Source organism: Triticum aestivum, chromosome 5A (assembly GCF_018294505.1).
Source record: "Triticum aestivum cultivar Chinese Spring chromosome 5A, IWGSC CS RefSeq v2.1, whole genome shotgun sequence".
Lineage (NCBI taxonomy): Eukaryota > Viridiplantae > Streptophyta > Magnoliopsida > Poales > Poaceae > Triticum > Triticum aestivum.
In genome coordinates this window covers 668,430,924-668,444,776 of record NC_057806.1, presented here as the reverse complement: position 1 = coordinate 668,444,776, position 13,853 = coordinate 668,430,924, and the positions used below count along the sequence as shown (strand labels likewise).

Genomic DNA, 13,853 nt, shown 5'->3' with positions numbered 1-13,853 from the left:
GCTCCCCCTAGATGTGATATCCCCCCTAAGAGGGATGAACTAACCTTGGGTTTTGTCGATGATGACTTCATGTAGATGTTGAAGATGTGGATGCTCAATGTTGATGTAGATCACTTGGAGCTATCCATTTGAGTGAATTGCACTTTCAATACCTACATGGGTTAGTCCCACAAGGAACAAACAAGGATATCCATAGACATAGAGTGATGCACACACAAGATGATGTCCATGAAAACTTTTAGGTTACCTTGTCCCTTGTCTTACCAACAAGAGGGTTTGTGACTCCTTGAACTAGTGCAAGATGTGGAGGTTGATTGCACTTGTTCTTGCCAAAATGATAAGAGTGAAGTATGTTGGCGGAGTCACCCTCAAGAACTCTCTAGTTCTTCTTCTTTTGGATCCACACCATCTTGATGGGAATCCTTGGAGTTGTAGTCGTACTTGATGAAATGGAACTTGACGTGGTCTTGGGAATCCACTTGACTAAGGCCTTAGGAGCTTCTTCAAATGCATCAATTTCCTCTTGAAGCTTGTCCTTACCTTTTTGCTTGTAGTCTTGTGGTGGAAGATCATCTTGAGCTTGTGTCCCCTTGAAGGAAGTATCATACTTCTCTTGTTGAGGAACAAACTTTGTCTTGGGGTATTGATCTTCTTTCCACTCAACTCCATTGGCATTGAACTTTCGTTCAAAACCAACACCTTGATTCTTCCGGTGCATTCCTTGCTTGCGCACAATCTCCTCGAATTGCTTACTCCCGGCAAGGCTTTTGTACACTCCTTTCTCTATAATTCCCTTCAATAAGCTATTTTCTTGCTCAAGTGTAACTTGGCTAAGAGAATCATTAGTGGAATCAAGAGAACTACTAGAAGCAACAATATTGGATTTAGCATGATCATTGTTACTACTAGAGGAAGAATCTTTCTTGTTCTTGTTACTAGACTTGACTTGAGGCATGTAAGTGGATAAGAGTAAACGCTTGGCAATGTAAGAAGAACTTTTCTTGCGGAGATCATCATTGATTGCTTTTAAGAACTCATGCTCTTGCTCAAGATTGAGCTTTTCAAAGCGTAATTTCTCATGAGCTCTTAAAAGTTCTCGATGATCTTCGAAGATAGTTTCATGAGCTAACTTAAGAGTGTTTAGTTCTTTAGTTAGAGCCTCAATCTTCTCCTTATCATTGTCATTCGTTTTATCTTGATTAGCATGATTAATTGACGTTTCATCATAGTATTCATCACTAGAGTTGTCAACAAGCAAATCATCATCACCTAACAAGTCATTTTCATCACTATTAAAATCAACATACTCGGGGTGTGTTACCTTAGGACCTTTGGCCATGAAGCATCTTCCAATTCCTTCATTTGGTGAGTCAAATATGTCGTAGGAGTTGGTTGACACAAGTGCTAGACTGGCAACACCTTCATCTTGAGTATATTCGGAATCGGAGTGATAACTTCTCTCGGAGTGGCTGTCAGAGTCGGAGCCGGATACCCATTCACCAACATGAGCTTGATGTCTTCGTTTTGTGTAGCTCCTTGATGATTTTTCCTTCCTTTCCGAATCCTTGCTTCTTCGTGAGTATCTTCGTTCATAACGATCATCTCTACTCCTTCTCTCTCTTGATGGTGATTCTTTGCTTCTTCTTTTTGGAGAGTCTTCTCTTCTCTTGTAGGGAGCCGTACACTCATTGGAGTAGTGTCCGGGTCTTCCACAATTGTAGCAGTTTCGCTCTCGACTAGAAGATCTTTTGTCACTGTAGGACCTTGACTTGAAGTTTCTATCTTTGCTTCTACTCTTGTAGAACTTGTTGAAGTTCTTCACCATTAAGCTCAATTCTTCATTGAAGTTTTGTTTCTCACTTGATGATGCAGGGGCTTCACATGAGGCTTTGTAGGCACCACTTGATTTGTTGTGAAGTTCCTCTTTATCCTTAAGTGACATCTCATGAGCAACAATTCTTCCAATCACCTCCGTTGGCTTGAGATCTTTGTAATTGGGCATCATTTGGATCAATGTGCACACGGTATCATATTTTCCATCCAAGGCTCTTAGAATCTTCTTGATGATGAATCTATCGGTCATCTCTTCACTTTCTAAGCCGGCAATCTCATTTATGATGAGAGCAAGCCTAGAGTACATTTCAGCGATACCTTCACCATCCTTCATTTTGAACTTGTCAAGTTGACTTTGAAGCACATCCAACTTGGATTCCTTGATGGAGTCGGTACCTTCGTGCATATCAATCAGAGTGTCCCAAATTTCCTTTGCATTCTCAAGACGGCTGATTTTGTTGAATTCTTCGGGGCACAATCCGTTGAAGAGAATATCACAAGCTTGAGCATTGTATTGCAACATCTTCAACTCATCCGCGGTAGCTTCACGGTTTGGTTCTCTCCCATCAAAGAAGTCACCTTGCAAACCAACACACACAATAGCCCAAACGGCGGGGTTATGTCCAAGAATATGCATTTTCATTTTATGCTTCCAACTAGCAAAATTAGTACCATCAAAGTAAGGACCTCTACGGTGATAATTTCCCTTGCTAGACGCCATACTCTCCTAGGTTGTGAAACCAAGGCTATGACCACCAAAAGCTATGGAGATCAAAGCAAATGGAGACCAAAGCTCTGATACCACTTGTAGGATCGAAAGTATGTCTAGAGGGGGGGTGATTAGACTACTTGACCAAATAAAAACTTAACCTTTTCCCAATTTTAGTTCTTGGCAGATTTTAGCTATTTTAGAACAAGTCAAGCAATCATCACACAATTCAAGCAAGCATGAAAAGAGTATATTAGCAGCGGAAAGTAAAGCATGCAACTTGCAAGAATGTAAAGGGAAGGGTTTGGAGAATTCAAATGCAATTGGAGACACGGATGTTTTTCCCGTGGTTCGGATAGGTGGTGCTATCCTACATCCACGTTGATGGAGACTTCAACCCACGAAGGGTAACGGTTGCGCGAGTCCACGGAGGGCTCCACCCATGAAGGGTCCACGAAGAAGCAACCTTGTCTATCCCACCATGGCCATCGCCCACGAAGGACTTGCCTCACTAGCAGTAGATCTTCACGAAGTAGGCGATCTCCTTGCCCTTACAAACTCCTTGGTTCAACTCCACAATCTTGTCGGAGGCTCCCAAGTGACACCTAGCCAATCTAGGAGACACCACTCTCCAAGAAGTAACAAATGGTGTGTTGATGATGAACTCCTTGCTCTTGTGCTTCAAATGATAGTCTCCCCAACACTCAACTCTCTCTCATAGGATTTGGATTTGGTGGAAAGAAGGTTTGAGTGGAAAGCAACTTGGGGAAGGCTAGAGATCAAGATTCATATGGTAGGAATGGAATATCTTGGTCTCAGCACATGAGTAGGTGGTTCTCTCTCAGAACATATGAGTTGGAAGTGTATATGCATTCTGATGGCTCTCTCCCCGAATGAAGAGGAGGTGGAGGGGTATATATAGCCTCCACACAAAATCCAACCGTTACACACAATTTACCAATCTCGGTGGGACCGAATCAACAAACTCGGTCGGACCGAAAAGGTAAACCTAGTGACCGTTAGAGATTTTCGGTGGGACTGACATGCAACTCGGTGTGACCGATTTTGTTAGGGTTTGGGCATAACGTAATCTCGGTGAGACCGATTACACAAACTCGGTGAGACCGATTTTGGTAATAAGCTAACCAGAGAGTTGGTCGGGTAAACTCGGTGGGACCGATCTGCTCTTTCGGTGAGATGAAAAGTTATAAAAAGGAAACAGAGAGTTTACATTGCAATCTCGGTGGGATCGATCCACTCTTTCGGTGAGACCGAAAAGTTACGAAAGGGAAACAGAGAGTTTGCAATCCCATCGCGGTGAGACCGAGATCCTTATCGGTAGAACCGAATTGCTAGGGTTTGGCAGTGGCTTATGACATGTGAAACTCGGTGGCGCCGGATAGAAAGAATCGGTAGGACCGAGTTTGGCTTAGGGTTTAGGTCATTTATGGATATGGGAAAGTAGTTGAGGGTTTTGGAGCATATCACTAAGCACATGAAGCAAGAGGCTCATTAAGCAACACCTCATCCCTCCTTGATAGTATTGGCTTTTCCTAAAGACTCAATGTGATCTTGGATCACTAAAATATAAAATGAAGAGTCTTCAGCTTTTGAGCTTGAGCCAATCCTTTGTCCTTAGCATTTTGAGGGTTCCACTTTCACATCCATGCCATGCCAATCATTGAGCTTTCCTGAAATAATCATCTTGGAATAGCATTAGCTCAATGAGCTATATGTTGTCATGAATTACCAAAACCACCTAGGGATAGTTGCACTTTCAGGTGGTGTACGGGGAGGCCCGGCGGCGCACGTGGAGGGAGGTGCGGCAGCGCTGCGTCCGCGTGGCCGCCGCCCTCGCCACACGGTTCGGCGTCGCTCGCGGTGACGTGGTGAGTATGGAACTGCCGTCTGTTGGTGTTAATCTTGTTGTTTAGGAGTTTATTATGTTTTATTTCTGTTTGAGTTTGTTGAGTCTGAGTCTAGTATAGCGATGCATGCCATCATGGTGAAATGGGCTGATGGATTAGTAGAGGTGAGACCTGATCATCAGTCAAGTGAACCAGGAGTTGTGAGTACATGCAAGTACTAGTTAGATTTAGTCAAGAACTAGCTTAGTGGTCGTTCTGTTAGTGTGAAGCTGCATGCACCCGTGTAGTGTGGAGTCCCAGTAGCCAAGTCGTGATCAGATGGACGTGGAGCTAGAGAAGCGGATCGCGGTGCCGTTGTGGACTAGCTCCTTCGTGGCAGTGACTCAACGTGTGTGCGTGTGGGTAGTGGTGAGTAGAAATCGGAGCAAGCCGGTGTGTGGCTTGGTCGGTACGTTGCTCCCCTTTAAAAGGAGTTGTAATCAGTTTGTTTGATTAAGCAAAAAAAAAGAACAAGAGAAAAGCGGCAGAAGTGCGTTGCCACCAAAAGCTCTGTGTGTTCTTGTGTGATGTGTGTGTGCCTGCCTGAGTTCATCTCCTATCCTGGGTAGAGATTACATTTGGTATTCAAAGCCATGGTGACTGAAGGTTCGCGCACTCCGTCGCCGGGTCGCCGCCGTGTCTCGGCCTCGCCGGTGGTGCGCCGAGGCCAGAGCCCGACGCGGCGTGGCTGCCGCGAGGTGGTGGTGCAGCAGGAGGTCGTCCACCAGGCCAGCAACACCGCCATCTACCCGCCGCTGACGGCGACGAACTACTTCGAGTGGTCGCTGATCATGAAGGTGAACATGGAGGCCCAACGCGTGTGGGACGCCATCGAGGGAGGCGGGACATTTAGCCAGGACAGGGCGGCGCTTGCGGCAATTCTGCGAGCCGTGCCGGAGGAGATGCACTCCATTCTTGCCATGAAGGCGACGGCAAAGGAGGCATGGGATGCCATCAAGATCATGCGGGTCGGCGATGCCCGCGTCCGTGAGGCCAAGGCGCAGACTCTTCTCAAGGAGTTTGATGTCGTCCGCATGAGGAGCGGGGAGACCCTCGATGAGCTCGCCATGCGCATGAACGGGGTCGCCAACAAGCTGCGCACGCTCGGTGAGAACCTCGACGAGGTGAAGGTCGTGAAGAAGCTTCTCCGCATCGTGCCGTCCAAGTATACCCAGGTAGCCATTGCCATTGAACAACTTCTTGATCTTAAAACCATGTCCATGGAAGAGCTTGTGGGAAGGCTCAAAACGGCGGAGGACCGGAGCGACTTGGACGAGGGCGCCAGCAACTACGACCAGGGTGGTGGGAGTCGCCTGCTCCTCACGGAGGAGGAGTGGCTTGCTCGCCACCGTAGCGGCACCGGCAAGAAGAAGGGCAACTTCGACATACGCAAGGTGCGTTGCTACAACTGTCAAGAGTACGGGCATTACTCCAAGGACTGCACCGAGCCAAGGAAGCAGCGGGCGCTTCTTGCTGCCGCGACGGCCGACGACGAGCCGGGGCTGTTGTGATGCTACGGCATGGGAGTTCCCAATAAAAGACAACAAGATTAAGGGGGTGATTGTTGGTGTTAATCTTGTTGTTTAGGAGTTTATTATGTTTTATTTCTGTTTGAGTTTGTTGAGTCTGGGTCTAGTATAGCGATGCATGCCATCATGGTGAAGTGGACTGATGGATTAACAGAGGTGAGACCTGATCGTCAGTCAAGTGAACCAGGAGTTGTGAGTACATGCAAGTACTAGTTAGATTTAGTCAAGAACTAGCTTAGTGATCGTTCTGTTAGTGTGAAGCTGCATGCACCCGTGTAGTGTGGAGTCCCAGTAGCCAAGTCGTGATCAGATGGACGTGGAGCTAGAGAAGCGGATCGCAGTGCCGTTGTGGACTAGCTCCTTCGTGGCAGTGACTCAACGTGTGTGCGTGTGGGTAGTGGTGAGTAGAAATCGGAGCAAGCCGGTGTGTGGGTTGGTCGGTACGTTTGCTCCCCTTTAAAAGGAGTTGTAATCAGTTTGTTTGATTAAGCAAAAAAAAGAACAAGAGAAAAGCGGCAGAAGTGCGTTGCCACCAAAAGCTCGGTGTGTTCTTGTGTGCTGTGTGTGTGCCTGCCTGAGTTCATCTCCTATCCTAGGTAGAGATTACACCGTCACGCTCCCATCCGCCGTTGTCGCTCTCTGCCTTTTGCTTGCTCTCTGCACGTCCGGCCCGGGATCTATCTGAGACTGAAAAATAGTCAGAGTGATAGTAAGAACTTCTCTGTTTTTTCACTATCCGGAGTGTGCAGGTGGCTGTGCTCAGCCCGAACGTGCCGGCGATGTACGAGCTGCACTTCGCCGTGCCCATGGCCGGCGCCGTCCTCTGCACGTTCAACACGCGCCACGACGCGCCCATGGTGTCCGCCCTGCTCAAGCACTCCGGCGCCAAGGTGTTCCTCGTCGAGTCCAGCCTCCTCGACGTCGGGAGAGCCGCCCTCAAGCGCCTCGCCGACTCAGAGCCCGGCGCCGCCAGCATTCCGGTCCTCGTAACCATCTCGGACGACGCCGGCCAAGACTCCGGCCGGGCGGCGGACTACGACTACGAGGGTCTCATAAAGAGCGCTCCGTCTGAGTTTGACATCCGGTGGCCCGCGGACGAGCTGGACCCGATCACGCTCAACTACACGTCCGGCACGACGTCGCGGCCCAAGGGCGTGGTGTACAACCACCGCGGCGCCTACCTCAACACCATCGGCACCGTCCTCGCCTACGACATCACCCCGATGCCGACCTACCTGTGGACGGTGCCCATGTTCCACTGCAACGGCTGGCACCTGCCGTGGGGCGTGGCCATGCAGGGCGGCACCAACGTCTGCCTCCGCCACTTCACCGCCGCCCTCATCTTCGACAGCATCGCGCGCCACGGGGTGACGCACATGGGCGGCGCGCCCACGGTGCGCAACATGATCGTCAACGCGCCGGCCGCGGACCGGAGGCCGCTGCCGGGCACGGTGCGCGTCATGACGGGCGGCGCGCCGCCGCCGCCCCGCGTGCTTGCCGGGATGGAGGAGCTCGGCTTCGCGGTGTACCACATCTACGGCCTCACGGAGACGTACGGCCCGGCCACCGTGTGCACGTGGATGCCGGAGTGGGACGCGCTGCCGGCGGAGGAGCGCGCGCGGCTCAAGGCGCGGCAGGGGTTCCAGCACGTCGCGATGGAGGAGGTCGACGTCAAGGACCCGACGACCATGGAGAGCGTGCCGCGCGACGGCGAGGCGGTGGGCGAGGTGATGTTCCGCGGCAACACCGTCATGAGTGGATACTACAAGGACATCACCGCCACCAAGGAGTCCATGGGCGGCGGGTGGCTGCACACCGGCGACCTCGCCGTGCGGCACCCGGACGGGTACATCCAGCTCAAGGACCGGGCCAAGGACATCATCATATCAGGCGGCGAGAACATCAGCTCCATCGAGGTGGAGTCGGTGATCTTCAGCCACCCGGCGGTGCTGGAGGCGGCGGTCGTGGCGAGGCCCGACGACCACTGGGGGGAGACGCCATGCGCGTTCGTCAAGCTGAAGGACGGTGCTATTGCCACGGAGGCAGAGATCATCGGTTTCTGCCGGGAGAGGCTGCCGCACTACATGGCGCCGAAGACGGTGGTGTTCGAGGACTTGCCCAAGACCTCGACGGGGAAGACGCAGAAGTTTGTCCTCCGGGAGAAGGCCCGGGCCATGGGCAGCCTGACCAAGACCGGAAACAGCAGCAAATTGTGACATTTGTAGTGTTGAAAATGATGTGACATGTCGATTAAAATCGAAGCCATTCGGTTGTTAATTAGCACCTCATTTCAAACTGAAACTTTTTACACTCAAACCGAGCAAGCTAAGCACACACAGGCAACAACAGGCACCAAAATTACAGCCAGAACACACGGCATCCATAGAATCTCAAGCAATATGTGCAAACTCGTACGCTCAAACAGAGCAAGCTAACTCACTAAGCACACACAGGCAACAACAGGTCACAGAGCAACAGTTTTGCGGCAATACCTAACAAGCTAATCTTTCAACTCCTCACCATTGCTATCCAGTAATTTCTTCAATCTGCTGCTCTCACTGCTAAATTGCCTGACTTATGGGAAAAGCCATGCTACAGTACCATATGCATATCAGCGAACAATAATAGTGCATTCGGCAAAGAGCTGCTGCCTGAGGATTTCCCTCCCCATTTCTGATAGAATCATCGGCGAAATCCTCCGTCGGTCCTCGGGCCATTGTTCTATCTTCAGACGCTTGGCTGAACGGCGTTTGAATGGGCCTGAAGGTGCCTTTCTTCACGATGGCACACAACCCTGTGCTTCAGCTCTCCGCGGTTTGTTGTGAGCTCATCCAATATTTCAGCGTCGATCCTGCTGTCGCAGCTTCCTGAAAACGAGCCATCTTCCTCCTGTATGAGGAACCAAAAGTTTCAGATTAACAAATAAAGGAAGATGGACACCTTGGGGCATTTCAGAGAATGAAACAAAACTTAAAAGCTATCGGAGAAATGCAAGCTGAACTTATATATACCAGTAGTGTGTGTTCATGTTGGACCCCTTCAAGTTCTTCGTACTCCGCCGCGTCCAGTTCCCGCAAGTCATTGGGCTCAAAGAACTTGGGGAGTAGGTACTGCCTAATGAGAATCATGAGGAAGAAAGGCAGCGGGAAGAGAATTCCGGCTATTGGTATCCATGTCGTGCCGAAGCATAGCAAGAAATACACAATCTGGAAGATCGTGAAGACATATATCGTTCTCCGAGACACCGACTCCATGAATGATGCATGGGGACCTTCCAAGACCCTGCAATGGTTACAATACCGCGGGTTAGTGTGATATGTTGCATACCGAGAGGAAGCACTCATAAAGTTCATTTGTTCAGATGCATGAGATGAGCAGATAGATTCAGATTAGACATTACTTGTAGCGTCGGCTTGCTCCAATGCACAAAAATTGTATCCTTTCCCAAAACTGGTTCCCGGGTAGACTATCAATGGCCATGTAGGCAAAGTAACCCCAGAGGACCGAAGTCGGTATCATCTTGATAACCGGCATAGCTGCAACACAGCCACCAACCAGTAGGGATTGCAGCAGGTTGCTTAGTCTCTGCTCGTTAACGCGTACGGGCAAATGTGCTTCGATATGTTTTCTAGGATCAAATTCTCGAGCCAATTTTCCATCCTCGTCGCCCTCACGCAGCACAGCATCCTTCAAGCTCTTCAAGTCGTTGTCAACAGAATCAGCCTGCATGACAGATATTTTTAGCCGAGAAGTCACTCTGGCAACTGTTGCAATATTGTTCGCTACAAAAAGACTTATTTGTTGTGTATGACATGAAGGGGAAATAAGATAGTAATATGACTAAGATTGAGAAACTCACATCCTGTTTATTATCCATTTCAATGAACACTTCATGCATCTTGCCATAGATTTCCAAACTGCTTGCACGGTTCGACATGCCCTCTTTGGCAGTTTGAAGCATCTTTTTGCGCATTAACTAAATTGACAGAAAAAAGAGAAGAGGGATGAGCAAAACTGGCTACTGTAGCAAATGATGCAAATCAGTCTGAATCTCACTCACCTGCCCCTTGAGGACAGCAAGGCTTCTTGTATGCATGGGGGACTGAGGGAGTACTCCATTTGCTGGAGGAATGCCAATCAAACCGCATAGTAGGACCTGCACCATTCACATATATACTATGAGAAAAGGAAACATGACCTGGTGAATCAGAATTTGGAATTAAAACGTAGTCCGGTCTGAAGATCATTTCAGAGGTGTCACATAGGTCCTCAAACTATGAAAATTGTCATTCAATTCCTCGAACCACAATGTGTGTCATCCAGGTCCCCGAACTATTTCAGAGGTGTCACATATGCATACACTTATTGCACTTCGAGGACCTTCGAGGACCTGTATGACACTTTTTTCATAGTCCGAGCAACTCTGAAATAGTTTGAGGACCTAGGATGCACTTCACTCTTGACCCCTGTTCAAGAATTCATCCGATTAACCAGTTAACTTGCCGATTAATCCCTACTCATAGGGTCACCGAGTAGCCGATAAATTGATAAATCGTCCGATTAATTGATTAAATGGCCGATTAACTTGCCGATTAGCCTATTAATCCCCTACTCGCCAGCCAACCGAGCAGTTACCAGTTAACGATTTCCTCAACAATGCTCTTGACTATTAGAGGTTCTTAACAAAACCGTGAAAAGGCTCACAAAAGAAGAGTTTGCAAATAGAATGAGTTAGACACCACATACCATGAATCCAAGTACCAAAATGTCGTAATGGTAGGCAGAAGGTTTTTTCAAATTGAACTCCTGTTGCTGAGCCAACTGTGAAGCTACACTATGATCAAAGAAGTAAAGTCCAGCAACCATCAAAGCAGGCACGATGGCTGCAAATATATATACTGGAGGGACAGAAAATAAATCCTGAAAGTAAACACCAAAAAGAAACATTCATGAGACCCATGGCACTCAATATTTATAAGCTTTACTAAGTTTGAACTATGGAGACCATGAAAAACATCTATACATGTAGAACCACAAGCAATTTGACTTGATACCTTTGCTACAGTCCAATGCCCCAGTGAACTTGACTCCCAGGGAAGTGGGCTGAAGAGCCTCCTAGGCACTCCTGAAGGGACACCGCTCGGTAGTGCGTGCGAAAATGCTGTCCACACGATCACCATAAGCGGGACACCATAATCGGCGATGAAGCTCCTAATCCATCCTGCAAGCGGCAACTTAAAGGCAAGATGATCAGTGAACATGGCAGAGAGTTTGATAGGTTTGAGCTTAACTAATAGATAGACACAACAAGATAAATGGCGTAAACGTGTGACCAACCTATGCCATACAGCCATGACCTTGCCCGCCTAGTCTTGAGTGCACTGTATAGCAGGCCAATTGAGAAGATGACACCAAGTAGGCCATTGACATATATCCACTGGAACTGGTAAGTAGCCGAACTGCGGTCAGAGATCTCAGCATCTTTCGGCATACTGAACTCACTCACGATTCCCTGCAATACATAGATAGTCCCCGTATTAAGTATTCTCCGCACGGTGAAAATAATAATAACTAGGATTAATTTACTAGACATGATGGCATACCTTGATAGCTTCTTGCAGAAAGAGAACGGTGATCAACATCCCGAAAAGTTCTCCTGCAACCCTCGTGAATCTGCTTATAACATTGGAAGCATTGAACATTGCCAAGAGAAACAGCATGATGGCAGTCCAAATGCAGACCCTGCACTTCAAGAGAGAGCATGCATGTTTACAATATCAAAGCTGTCACATGATGGAGGTGGAATCTGTTTTAGTACCTACTACTACGTACCATCCAGCCCAAGCCAAATATAGCCGTTCTCCCAGCCCTGGCTGCTTCTTGGCAAAGTTGTAGAGATACGTGTACATGATAATAGTAGGCTCTGCGACTCCAACGATCATCATGGGTTGCCCACCAAGAATCGCATGTATTATCCCACATATCGCCGTAGATGCCAAAGTTTCAACTGTGCTGAGAATACCATCTGAAACAGATCACATCTTTAGTGCTACAGATTGCGTGAAAATTTTAAACTTCCCCATGTGTAGTAGAGTGTGGAAATTAAGAGGGCAAGAATTTACTTGTTAAGCAATTTTACAATGGTTCTCCTTACCTCTAGAGGGGTCAGAGTTGTAATGAGTCCTGGCCTTTGATTATTGATGCTTTTTATTGCAAAAAGATTATACTGGATCCTCCAATTAATGCATTGTGGCATAAAAAGGGAACTACTAATGCACATTATTGTCTTTCCTAAGCAAATCAGACACTTTATTCACCAAATCAAGGTGATTAAATTACTATATTTATTTGCGAAAACGGAATTAAATTAGTGAACTCCATGTATATGGAGATGAAACATTCTAAGAAAATTTTACATCTTGTGGTACAAAGATCTAACATATCTGAAAAGATTCTAACGTATTAGAAAAACAAACTAAATATGGATGGATGGCTCAAAGAAATTGTGTGTGCCTTAAAAAATCCAAACAAAACAAATCAAATTTAATTTTGTATGCGGAACAAAACCGTTGTCAATGGATTCTCAATTTTTTGTTTTGAATAAACTGATATCTGACTAAAAACAAATGCATAATTTAAATTGTATGCAACAGTTCCATTCATATGTCAAATTTGTAGTTTATCAAACTTGCAAACATGTTGATGCATATACAAGTTAAAGTATGTATACTATTTTCTGAATTTTATTTATTTATTTATTTTCATGTGATAGTCGATATGGCAAGAGTTATAGCAATATAGTATTTTCATATTATTAATCCCTGTCTTTCTCCTTTTCTAAAAAATCCCTGTCCTTCCAAAATCCAAAATTTATTGCCTATTTAGTGATCTTACCTCTTAGAAGGTAAGAGAATCATATGGCCTTGGATCAAGAATATAGACGGCTAAAATTGTTTGGGACTATTTATCTTACTTGTTTCGTTGCTGAGCTGCTCTCCGAATGCGATGACAGGGAGTGCGGAGGCGAAGAATATATACATGGTAGGGGCCAATATCCTGGCAAACGAACATTAGAAGTGAAGAAACATAAGCAAATCTCTTTGTAAACATGTAAAAAATTGATCTTGTTGGGCTTGTTTATATTATATACTCCCCTTGATTTGTTTTTATAAGACGTTTTGGACAGCTAGCTTTGAACTGTTTTAGGCACTGTCTAAATTGTCTAAAACGCCTGTAAACAGAGGAAGTACAAAATACAAGAAGAAAACTGACCCGAAGCCAGCTCGAAGGCCTGCAAGCCAGTCGTCCTTGTACCAAGGCGCTCTCCCTTTGACATCCGCGACCACTCCCTTGACGGGGCTCCGCAGTAGATCCATGAGCTGATGAGAGAAACAACCTCAACTCTTATATAAAAATAGGCATCAGATCAGAGGAGGGGAACAAATAGAACCTGGCGGTAGGTGCACCCATTTCTTAAAAAAAAATAGAGTAACCACAAAAATAGTCGAGAAATCATGAATTTGACAACAAACTTGCTCAAGCGTTACACTCGCGTAAAAATGTTTTGCGAAGAAATGACTTTCGTGGTATTGTTGGCGAAAAAGACAAAACCAACACTATATTATAGTTATACTATTGGTTGTATATTGTCCTGGAAAATTTGTTTTTTTCTGCTCAGATTTTTTTATGGGAGTTTTTTGTTGTCGAAACTTTTGTACAAGTACGCCAGTAGGAAGTTCATTTGAAAAAAGTTTCAAAGTTTTAACCTTTTCCTGAATTACTAATTTTTTCCCAGAAACTTTTCTTTAATCAGGTTCATTGAGAACCAGGGTATTTTCCTGGGATGGGATGGCTTAAACTCGAAGAGAAAATTCT

The 13,853-nt window shown here is 46.7% G+C and overlaps 2 protein-coding genes across 4 annotated transcripts; one reads left to right on the top strand and one right to left on the bottom strand.

Annotated features, from left to right (window-relative positions):
- Positions 1-6,672: 6,672 nt before the first annotated feature.
- Positions 6,673-8,194, top strand: LOC123105833 (butanoate--CoA ligase AAE1-like). The gene has a single exon (XM_044527992.1). It carries the CDS (start codon positions 6,758-6,760, stop codon positions 8,192-8,194), a length of 1,437 nt encoding a protein of 478 aa, XP_044383927.1. The 5' UTR covers positions 6,673-6,757.
- A 172-nt stretch (positions 8,195-8,366) lies between these two features.
- On the bottom strand, positions 8,367-13,354 carry LOC123105830 (boron transporter 4). Of its 3 annotated transcripts, XM_044527988.1 has the most exons (12): positions 13,251-13,354; positions 12,952-13,034; positions 11,811-12,003; positions 11,582-11,720; positions 11,316-11,490; positions 11,033-11,199; positions 10,725-10,898; positions 10,039-10,134; positions 9,838-9,954; positions 9,379-9,701; positions 8,990-9,260; positions 8,367-8,864 (listed from the first exon to the last, which is right to left on the bottom strand). In XM_044527988.1, exons 1-12 carry the CDS (start codon positions 13,352-13,354, stop codon positions 8,706-8,708), a joined length of 2,001 nt encoding a protein of 666 aa, XP_044383923.1. In that variant the 3' UTR covers positions 8,367-8,705. The 3 variants fall into 3 exon arrangements, with proteins under 3 accessions (XP_044383923.1, XP_044383924.1, XP_044383925.1); XM_044527989.1 differs by lacking the exon at positions 13,251-13,354 and having other exon boundaries at positions 8,367-8,867; positions 12,952-13,033; XM_044527990.1 differs by lacking the exon at positions 13,251-13,354 and having other exon boundaries at positions 8,367-8,845; positions 8,980-9,260; positions 9,379-9,712; positions 9,843-9,954; positions 12,952-13,033.
- Between the last annotated feature and the right edge of the window lie 499 nt (positions 13,355-13,853).

What these genes read in the sequence shown, in the direction of transcription:
- LOC123105830 (XM_044527988.1), bottom strand. Translation starts at nt 13,354, where the DNA reads ATGGATCTACTGCGGAGCCCCGTCAAGGGAGTGGTCGCGGATGTCAAA. An exon ending in TTCTGCAAGAAGCTATCAAG is followed by an intron (nt 11,491 to 11,581) that starts GTATGCCATCAT and finishes TATGTATTGCAG; the next exon opens with GGAATCGTGAGTGAGTTCAG. An exon ending in TTTTGGTACTTGGATTCATG is followed by an intron (nt 10,135 to 10,724) that starts GTATGTGGTGTC and finishes TGAATGGTGCAG; the next exon opens with GTCCTACTATGCGGTTTGAT.
- LOC123105833 (XM_044527992.1), top strand. Translation starts at nt 6,758, where the DNA reads ATGTACGAGCTGCACTTCGCCGTGCCCATGGCCGGCGCCGTCCTCTGC.